Source organism: Seriola lalandi, unplaced genomic scaffold (assembly GCF_002814215.2).
Source record: "Seriola lalandi dorsalis isolate HSWRI2012SDOR001 ecotype SW California unplaced genomic scaffold, Sedor1 jcf7180002054476, whole genome shotgun sequence".
NCBI classification, from domain to species: domain Eukaryota; kingdom Metazoa; phylum Chordata; class Actinopteri; order Carangiformes; family Carangidae; genus Seriola; species Seriola lalandi.
Window position 1 is genome coordinate 268,030 of NW_019525029.1, and position 11,594 is coordinate 279,623.

Below are 11,594 nucleotides of genomic sequence, written 5' to 3' on the forward strand. Positions count from 1 at the left end.
CCCCTCAGCTCGGCCCTCCGGAGCTTCTCCTCTGTCCAGTGTGCCGGTCAGAGCGGAGCAGCAGCCTCAGCCCGCACACACACGAGTCGTGACAAAGAGGAGTCTCAGGTGGGACTCTGAGGAGCCTCTTCTCCTTCAGGCTTCATCTGGAAGTTCCTCCATCTGCTCAACAGGGGGCAGCACACACCATGGACTCACTGCTAAGCCCATCAAGAGGATGCATGTGAACACAGAGCCCTCACTCCCTGTCTACACCAGAGCTGCTCCTTATTTCACCAGCCCACACAGCAGTTACATCACTTACTCTTTACCAGCATTTACCCATGATGCTCTCCGGTTTCGTTTGTGAAAATGTTTTTCCTTCCTTCCAAATTGCACTTTTTAATGTTTTTTTTTAAGTGGAAGATACACTTTAGTGTGATTTTTCTTTTGGATCAGACACATTTTCAAATCACACAAGGCCCATATGTGGTCTCATGTGTGTCTTATGTGTGTCTCATTGTGTCTTAAGTCTTTCATTTATTTGTGGCTTTATTTTGATGGCTATGAGTAGACGAAGATCTCCCAAAGATCTAGTTGAAGTAGGCTCAGATTAAAGACTTGAAAAGAAATGTATTGTTCAACAGTGTAGTGGTGTGCATATTTTTTAATGGTTTCTTTTGTGTTTGAGGTTAGCATGATATGACCACAAGGGAGCAGGATAGTATTTCTAAGTAATGCTTGAAATGGGGTGATTTTCAACTTAAAAATGATTAAAGGTGTTTTTTCTACATCCTGGTACTTAAGCAGAGATTTAAAAATTTTGTTCATCATGACCGTTGACAGTTTTACTCGATCTACTACTTCGACTCGATCGATTACTTGATCTTGGGGGTGATATATACTCAAATCTCCCCTGAACATGTAGGTCATACCATTTTGGTTGTAAAGAGACTGAAACTGACCGTTGAAGGCTACAAACCCATTTGAACCTTACACCTTGTTCCCTGTGGCTGCAGTCACCCTATTTAGAGGCTGACATAATACTGAGGTGACTGACCAGAGTGGCGAGGTTGAGCTGAGCAAATATGTAGCAGATGAAATCTGTTTGCTTTTCTATTTGGAGCACATCTGAGGCACTCAGTACATTGTCTGGTCTGAACCATAACCTACTTAGTCCATTTGAACATTGACAGTTGGTGGTCACTATATTGATTTAGAGGTAGTAGTATCATAGAATTATCTGGAAATTTTGGAGGGTAAGCAAAGGGTTCCTGCTGTCAACAAGAAAAGCACAGAGTCAAATGTCCTCTAATTAAATGTGTAGGCTGGTGGATCGAGTTAAGTAATGCACAGTGTAATACAATGCATCATGGAGCCTCAAATGCTTGTGGACTACGGAGGGTGGAGTCACATTAATGTCCCATTCAGTCATATGGGATTTAGTGAGAGGACAAAGGCCAAGAGTCAGGGATTATGAAATAAAACATACAGCACTGTGAAAAATAGTCTTCTGACACACTTTCACACAATGCGAACACTAAGACCGCACAATGTTCATGTATTAGAGAATGAGCTGGGCGGTCAACCATGACCATACTCTGCAGTTAGGTCACTGAGCATTCATGACAACAGACAGGACAGGTGGTAATTTACACGTTCATTAAGTTAACACAAGACATGTGAAACTCATAAACAGGCTCGGTAGCAAGAAAGACTGAATAGTTTGCAAGTATCAGGGATTACCTGAAGTACGTACAGCCAAGAGCGCAGTAAAACACCTTTAACATCTGGTCTCACTCAGGAATTCACATCATTAACATGTTTTAAAGATGATACAGTGCAGGGCCGGCCCGAGCCTTTACATGGCCTCAGGCAGAATTTGATTTGGAGGCCCTTCGCCACCTTTCGCACACCTACTGTAAATCTAAGACACCCATTATCAATTTTATTAGCTGCAGCTGTGTTGTTTGGACAGAGGCAGCAGGAACTGATTAAACTTATAGCTCATTAACATAATAATGCATTTTTGTATAACTAACATTGACATAATATATCACAGAAAAAAGCATGTAAGTTCTCTTGTGGGACATTTCAAGTGCTTAATGAGGCACTATGTTTGCTTATGCCTAGGGCCAGCTCTGATACTGTTCTTGCATACTAGTGCTAACTCTTCACCATCTTAAATCTCCAATTGTTGGTAAATGTACTTACAGCCCACAGTATATTATCTGAAAAATGTATAGATTTGGTTTTATTTCCATCACTAGGCGGCACTCATGAGTTATGAAGCAAATAACTTTAATAGTGACCTGACCTGAGGTCAAGTTTAGATGTCAGTTCTTATTCATTTTACCCCACTACTTGACTACTTTCCCTTATGAAGGCCAGGAATTTTTCGGCGATAGCATCTGAGCATGTGAGTCTTGTAGTCCAAAGCACTCTGAGGGAGGTCTGTCATGAGACCAGAACTCAGCTGGGCAGGGAGCAAGGAAGAGGAGTTGGGTGAGATCAGCACTTGGCATCGTATGCCCACGACATACTTCCACCCTGTTGGATTACTGGTGGACGACCTAGATTGGGACACAGCCCTCCTGCCCTCCATCTTTTTTTTTCTTCTTCCCTCCCTCCGCTGACTGGTCAACAGAGATTACACTCAGAGCACAGAGCCTGGCAGTCTGACAAATGGCTCAGCATGTGACTGACAGAGTGACACACTGAGGGACGGGAGACAAAAAAAAAGAAAAAAACTCTTTCTTTCTACTCTTCACTGTTTTTCATTTTCTTCTCTGATTCATTCCTTATTTTGTGTCGTTTACAGATTTATTTTCATCTTCCAGAACAGAACAGGGTTTGTTTAGTTAGTTAGGCCTTTTTCAGGATAGAATTGGCCTCAGCTGGGTGCACAAAAAGTTTTGTTTTAAATGTATACATCCCCCAGATTTTACAGTGAGAGACAACTTTTCATATGAGTGATGATAAAATGATACCAGGAGATTTAGCTGACAAGATTTCCCCTAATTGCAGAGTCAGAGGAAACTGGAGCTCACTGGATTAACTTCAGTTGCTGGTTTGTATTAACTGATTGAGTGAACTGGTTCAAGCATTAATCCCCCTGAATGCTTCATTGTACAAAGGATCCTCACTGTACTATTTGCTGTACGGGCCAGTATATTGCCCTGGATGTCACAGATTTCCTGACCTTACCCTGTGCAAATGTATCTCTGTTTTGTATATTTTTCCTTCCATTAGCTATGCAGCTTATCCTCTGATGGTCTCAGGCTGGGCTGGAGCCAATCGTAAAGCTGACACTGGGTACGAGGCGGGGTACACCCTGGACAGGTCGCCAGTCTATCACAGGGCTTCTGATGTTCTGTCTTTGCCACTGAACAAAAACATGCCTCTCCTTTCCTTTCAAGTAAGAATGAATCAAATTGTGCTCTAGATCAATATCACAAGTTCTGATCCTGCTATTTTGGTGATTAGTTACAGAAATAAAGTTATTGTTACATAAGAGTTTGCCTGATTGCCTTTCAGCATGACCTATTGTATGTGTATGTGTGTGTGTGTGTGTGTGTGTGTGTGTGTGTGTGTGTGTGTGTGTGTGTGTGCGTGCATGTGTGTGTGTGTGCGTGCGTGCATGCGTGTGCGTATATGTGTTTCAGGCTAATCTCCAGACAGTTGTTCTGCAACTTGTTTACATGTTGGCCAGGAGACACCATGGGAGCCTGCTGCACTGAGGACAAAAGCACTAATTTTAGCTCTCAAACTTCCATTTCCTTCCATTGGACAGTGAAGTCTGTGGAGTAATGAAAAAGTGTCTTACTGTCATTTAATGTCTCACACTTTCTTCGTACTTTAATAGCAAATCCTAGTTAAAATAATGCGACAATTTACCAATTTGCCAATTTTACTTTCTGTAAAATGAGAGAGGGATTATACACCTTAGTATGTTACAGTAACACCCAGCTGTTTGAGAAGTATTCACATTCAAGTAGCAATACATAACATAAAGATACTCAATTTCAAGTTAAAAGTTCTGCAGTTAAAATAAAATTAATTAAAAAGTCTAAAAAATCAGTAAAATGTGCCTGAAGAATGAAAAGTGAAACGAACTCATTGTGCAGTAAAGACCCATTGTTAATATGTTAATATTTATTATGTGAAGTACTTGTTATTTCCTTGTAAACAGTAGGCCTACTTCTGTAGTGGGTCATGGTGAGACCACTTTAACCACTTTACATAGCTTACTGTTTGGTGGTTTAACTTGTGACAGTGCACCATATCTTATAACCTTATTATATGTTTTGTGTGTAAAGTCTTTACTACAGGTGTGTTGTGTTGGACAGATTCTAAACTCTAATCTTGAAATCGAGCACACCCATTCATCGAACTCCCTGTGCTCACGCTACTCTACTGAGTAAGCGGAGGCGTCCTGAAGGTGTGGCTCTCGGACGTAAGAGGATAAACAAGCACCACGCTGACTTCCGTTCACAAGTTCACAACAAACAACAATCGGGGCAGTCACGTTGCGCTCGTCTTCCTCGTCGCGGTCCCGCCCTGCACCTCCCACAGCGGCTGCTGTCATCCTGAAACCACTGTATCATCATCACAGCCTGTTCATTCAACCCGGGGCTGTGCTGCCTTCAGGTGCTCCACAGAAAAACAATCACGACACATCACATATTCTTCTATTCTTTTGATGACGACCCTGATTTTCTCGTTTTATTTTGAAAGTTACTTAATGGACTTAACTTCTGTAGATAAAAAAACAATTTTTTATGATGCATACATGTGCTTACCAAACAGGATGCATCGTCATAATTACAATGTGCAAAAGCATATACATTTAAATTAGCTTCACCTCAACAAACTACAACAGAAAAATACAATTCACATATTAATGCCTGTGTAGGCTACTGATGATATAATATATAATAGTTTAACACTCCTATCTGCCATTCTTCTATGTTGAGTATTTTTACATTTGATACTTTAAGTGCATTTTCTTTTATTGTGCTTTTTGAATGCAGGACTTTTACATGGATTGGTGTATTTCAACAATAGAATTCTTCCACCACTGTACTTTTCCTACCTGATTACATTTTTATGTCTAATCACAGAAGCAATATTTACAACAGCCCCTGAAGGCACCATTCTACTTTGAAAGTCCTCTGAAAAGATGCAGGTGAGTTGACCTAAAAGTGTTTCAAGTTCACCTGCAGTTATTTTCTATCTACGTGAAGAGGTTGTGCAATCAAGTAGAACATAGTCATTGATTATCTAATCACACTATATAGGATATTTAGCCTTTATCTGTGTCTTTATGCAACACTATGCTGGGGACATCTCGGTAGAAAAACTTCGATGGCCCTTTTAGATATGCTAATGCACATTTTCAACGCATTTTCAATACTTATTAAGGTACTAATTTACTTTAAAGTACTATTTTTTAAAAAATGTAACTTAGGCTACGAGATCTGCGAAATGTTTTGTGTGGTGTGCAGTGCAGTGTAGGAATGACCTTTGATTTACAACAGTGACATTGTGGAATTATATTACCTGCTTCTGAAGAGTGTGTTGTTTTTTTAATCCTCACTATAAGGTTAATAAAAAATCATTAATAGCTGAGCTATCTAGGCCACCAAGTAATTCTTCACTAACTTAACAACAACACAGATAGTGAAGTGTGCAACACAACATCACACTGCTCCAACTTTGTATCCAACTTTTACCAAAACAAACTGTCAATCATTGATTTGAAAATAAGTCACAGTATTCATTCCTTTGAGCTGTGCAGACAGTTAGTCAGCTGTAAATTTTCCCTGGTTGTGAATGAATATGTAACTTTGAGGACACGAGGCCAGTCAAAACATCCTTCAACCTCCTTCCAAGGGCCCATCTGTTCTCTCTATCACTCCTCGGATATTTTTTTAAGCAGCAGTTTGACATTTTGGGAAATAACAGAATTTGCTTTAATGCAGAGAGATGTGAACAGATGAGAGATAGACGAGAACATCAACACCACTCTCATATCTGCGCATTACATACATGGCCACAGCCAGCGGCTGGCTAGCTTAGCTTAGCATAAAGAGTGGAAACAGGGGCCAGCATTTCTGTCATCAATGGCATGACGGCTTCAAAGTTCACCTGAGGTCCTCGGCAGTACTACCTACTGCAAACCCTGTGTACCCGAGGCTCTAATATTGTTTTTGATACAGTAATAGTAGCCGAATATTTTGTGAGTTCTGCTTACCCCCTGTTTAACATAGACATCCCCACTGTGTGTGTCACCCCTTGCCCACCTTCTCCTTGCCATTCTTATTTCTACTAATGCCCCCTCTACTCTCATCTACTATATACAACCCCCCCCCCCCCCCCCCCACACACACACACACACAGTCCCAACCTAGTAATCCAAACAGATGTGTCCACTGTTTATACATAAATCTTTCTGTTCTGCACCAAATCAACAAAGGAGGACTAATAAAAACAGAGTGACACTGCAGGGGCTGTTATCACAGTCTTCCCGCTGTACGTCATAGGACATAGGATTCGATTTTTTATTTTGCTATCAGCTTCTGATAATTCCAATAAACTTGATAGGAATTGAATCAAACCGTGGAATGAACGTCCGCTGAATCTTCCGCTGAGATCACACCTCTGCAGTTAATTTTAATCTAACAGGGTGCAGTCTCACCCACCAGCTAACGTCCTGTCATTCTGACCTCACATATTATTTTCCGAAGGAATCAAAACATAGGTGCAGTTTCCACTTTGGTAAACGGTCCAACTTTATCTGCAGAGGCTGGCCTGCTGCTGCTGGAATGTGTTGCGCCTGCCAGGCCTAAATTCAGAAAAAATAACTTTTCAACGTTGGATTTCCACATGCATACAAGAGTAACGAATATGGAGAGGAAGAAATGTAGCAGCCTGAAATTTGTTGCAAATGTAGCTCTGCATATTAGACTCTTATTTTCAGCTTCTGTGTAGCAAAGTGATTCCTGGTGTGCCTCAAACCTCAGCTTGTACATCAGCGACGAAACACATGGCAAAAAACCCGCTGTGAGTGCTGCCACAGCTTTGTTCAGCTGTGTCATCAGTACCCACTGTGCTTTGGCATGTTTACTGTGTCTAAGCCTGGTGCTGGTGGTAAAGATATTAGCGCTATGATTGAGAGCTCGATGAACAGTGACTGCAGCTCTGAGAGGATTAGGTGAGCTCAAGACCTCTCACTGTTTGTTTATCTTGTTTTCTTATGCAACGCAGAACTCGCTCAGTCAGATGCATGCTAGTCTTTCACACAACCACGGCCACCTTTTGTATTCAGCAGCTGGATTTCCTACTGAAAACTGACTAAATTTCGTATTGGCATTAAAGGTTCCATTTTACCCGTGAGAGAGGAGATGTAAAACTATACTGAGTTGATTTCTCGTTCTTAAATTCATAAATATATCTTCTTATGGATTTCAAAACTTCAATTATCATGGAGCAAAAGTGTAAAATATGGGACCTTTAAGGGACAACTATGCATATAAGATTGTCACTTGACTGAAATCTACGTAATAGTTTGTGCTTAATCAGTTAGACAGTGTGAATACATGCATGAACATGAACATTTCATTCAACAATTTGTAACTGGTTTTGTGCCTTCTCAGAAAAGGCAGGAGGTTGTTCATGCCTTTTTAAGATATGGTCTTTAATAATTACACAGACTTGTTTGTCTCACTCCTTTGAGAATGAGTCAGCTGACTGTCAGTGTGGCTGTGGCTTTCAGTGGATATGTGACTCTTAACTGCTTTCATTAAAAGCAGCAAGTCGGAAAACAATTTGTTCATCATTATCTGCAGTTTTTTTTTTTCTGCAATTTTGATCACACTGACATCTGCACTAAGATTAATTCGACAGTGAAAACCTCATGAGTGTGTTTACGTTATGTAGGTGTCCAGTAAGTTTAACCTTTGCCCTCAAGAGTTCATAAATCAAACAAACAATGTTATTATGTTATTAAGGCTTTGCTGCTTAATGACAACTGTCATATACGAGTAACATTTACCCAGCCTGGTTAGTCACTCAGTAACAGCCTTATCAACATCAAGAGAAAAGAGGACAGTCTTATCACAGCAGTAACTGCATCTTAGTGAGATAATCAGTATTGAATACATATCAGGCTAAGGAAAACTTCATGTCAGGACAACGGTGGTAAACCCACTTTACAGCCAAATAAAAAGCCACAAGGTTTATATGTCTGTTGACCTATAACAAGCTGCAAAAATAAAACCCCGAAATACATTCATAAAACACCTGGGTGCCTGCTAGTAAAAATCTCTTTCTAGGATAGAAAACTATGAAATACTCCAGCTTTACTCTAACCCTAAAGAAATGATACTATAATTAATATCAGTGATGGGAACAAGAAAAATTGTGTTAAGCTAATCATGCGTATGTTAGACCTGGTAAAAAAAAAGATGTGATGATATATTTGACAAATGTTTTTTGTTTTCATATTTAGTGGTTACAACATGCTACAGTAAATATTTGTAGACACAAGTGTGCTATCAATCCTCTCATCCAACTCTAGACAAGAGGGTGAATAAATATTTCCTAAAATGAACTATTCCTTTAATGCTCCCTCTTGACTAACATGAAACCAAACTGGGCCAAAAACGGCATGTAATGATTTATCTGGACACCATATGTAACTTTTCAACTTCTCTGTTAATTTCACACAAAAAAAAAAATGTTGTAAAGATTTACCACTGGTGTCAACGGACACCATCAGTGTCAAATCTTGCTTTTCACCAAAAATACAATGTAGCCATACCTTTCTATATTGGTCACAAATGTACGTCACTTTTTACAAACTTTTTACTATGTGACCGACAGACACAGTCCATGTCATGTGTGTCTGAATCACCCATTCTTTTGAGCCTATTTCATCACTGCAGTTGTCATGACTGCATGAGTCCAGCTTAGAGGAGGTCCACACAAAGACTCAGCGGATGGGTGTGTGCAGTGAATAAAAGTTGACATGGGGAACTAACAACATGTCAGGAAACAGCCCCATAATCAGATTACATTTAATGTAAATACTTGTACTGTGTAGGATTCAGCAGCATTCAGTGAAATGGATGAGCTTTGACCTTTAGCGCTAGATGTTCTGACTTTTGTCATCTGCTCTGTTTGCAGTGAACAGCAGTGCAGTATGGTCATGAACCTACAGATCAAACACACTTCAACAGGGAGACCCTTGACTGGCAGACAACAGATAGAAGATACAGGATGTACAATACAGAACTAATGCTTTAGTGGAAGAGTCAGATGGAGGAGAAGAAAGTGGAACAAAAAGAATGAACAAAAACAAAAATCAAGATCTAATTTACTCTAACGTTCCTTGAAGAATTCAATATTCAAAAGCTATGCAGTATATTCCTGTTTTCTATTGATGACAGACCTCACATGTTGTGTCCTTACAGCACCTCATCTAATGATTTATTTCTCTTTACTCAACACCATGCTCCCAGAATTCCCTCTACATAATATTACTAAGAATAATAAAAGCTTTATTTGTGTAACAATCATTCATTAAAAAAATAGAAAAAGAAAAATGTCAGAAAAGGGCTTCACAAAATCTAAAGGAAACAATAAGAAGTTATATTATACAGTACATAACTGATAAATATGTCTAACTGATAAAAATCAATATGGAAATAAAGCATGATTAAAATGGCAAAGGGGAGGAAAGGGAGGAAGATGGAATAACATATACTATATAATAATAAAAATAATATAATAAAATATCTATAAACAGAAACTTAAAAGTTCAAAGTGCATCAACAGCCTTGAGATGTGTGAAGGGGTGCAGCCCACACCTGAAGAGCTCTATAGCCTTGCCACCCAGCTGCTCCCACAAACATTGTAATCAGTCAGGTGAAAGTCCACTGGTTTTATCAATTATTGAGACACTGTGCGACCCACATATGCTGCAGCAAATCTCTCGCAGTGACCAGGCTCGCGAATGCTATCTGTGCTCCGCAGTGATAGCTGGACAGGAGCTGCAGAGACAGACATAATCACGGATGCTCCCTGTGTAGTGTTTTTATTAGTGGCCAGATAGGTGAGGATACTTGTTGTTTGGTGATATCCATCAGCATTACCACCCCCCCCTCCCCATCCCTGTATCTGGTTTGCAGTGTACTAAGTGAATGACCTGAAATTAGCATAGTGGTTATATTTTTCCCCTCCAATGCGGCTATTGTTCAATGTGTTCCTATTGAGGGCCTCACATTACAAGCCCACAGTGCAGCTATTGTATCTTGACAAGGACCTTTCACACACTCATTGCCAATACTAGCACTTATTGGCAGATTCACAGTGTAACAGTCAGACTCTTGCAGGTGTGGAAATTTCCATGGAGATCCCTGCACTGTAGTCCATGCTTAGTAAGTGAATCAAATGGATCGGGAGTCACAAACAACATGCTTATAAAATGCTGAGGCGCACATTTTTTCATACACAAACTCTCTGCACTCTGCACTCAGATTACATGTAAGGTGTCAAACACAAAGAGGATAATCAACACAGGCATTATTTCAGATTGGATATCTGTTTGAAGTCACTTCTAGACGACATTGCATCAGGATAACATGCTTTCCCTCAAAGTAAATTCTGTGCAGCAGCTCACACCGGACCATACTGTCTCTCTTCTGGTATTGATTATTGCATCTGGGGGACAAGCTGATTTTGATTAGACAATAGAAATGTGCTATCAAGGAAAGGCGGTGTGTGATCCAAGGCGAGGGAAGGGCTACCCTTTGTACAGACTGATCTCCTCTTGGCCTCAAATCAAGGTTGCAGGCCTGGCTGCATTCCTAGCCCCTCAGCCTCATACAGCCACAACAGACAATGGCTCAAACACATCTTTAAAAAACGTCAGCTGTTGGGATTGCACAAGTGTAAAATTACCAGTATGGATTCTACTCCTCTGTTAGAGGGAGAAGAATTGTAGTTTGCAGAACAGTTATGTAAAAAAAAACAAAAAAAAAAAAACCAAAAAGGCAGCCTTGCCAAGATTCTTGTCTGCACCCAGTCAGTGCTGTTCATTTCAAAGTAATTACCACCTAACATCACAGTCAGCTATCAAATGTGTCAAATGAGAGGGTGCTATGAGGGCACAGTGGCAGTCGACACAAAGGGGGTGTTAAAGTGTCATGAAATTAGATACAGCTCACATCCTGCTAAATCTTTTCTTTTTGTCAGCATCTACATGAAAAAGAATCTGCAAAGAAAAAGTGTTAAAAAAATTAAAAGAAAAAAGAAAAAGAATATTACAGGAGATTAAAAAAAACATGGAAGATAAATCCGTAACTGCTTTATCACAGGCGGTTTGGTAATCCTGGGAGAGTATTGGTGATATATCGTGTGTGTGTGTGTGTGTGTGTGTGTGTGTGTGTGTATGTATGTGTGTGTGTGTGGGGGGGGGTGTAAACTCAACAGGGGAGTTGTCTCATGAGTCACTGTCACCAGCTTCCCCATCATGCAACCGCTGGAAAGGGTCAGGCTGCCTTATCAATCCCACAGCTGCCGCTACCCAATAGAGAGAGCAGCGGGGAAAG

General features: G+C 40.3%; 1 protein-coding gene across 1 annotated transcript in view; it reads left to right on the plus strand.

The window, feature by feature from the left end:
* The window catches only part of LOC111659269 (uncharacterized), a 1,890-nt gene extending 1,279 nt beyond the window's left edge, over window positions 1-611 (plus strand). Inside the window, exon 4 of the mRNA XM_087175565.1 lies at window positions 9-611. Coding sequence (XP_087031691.1) covers window positions 9-349 — 341 coding nt within the window. The 3' untranslated portion in view covers window positions 350-611. The remainder of the gene's footprint in view (window positions 1-8) is intronic.
* The last annotated feature ends 10,983 nt before the right edge of the window (window positions 612-11,594 follow it).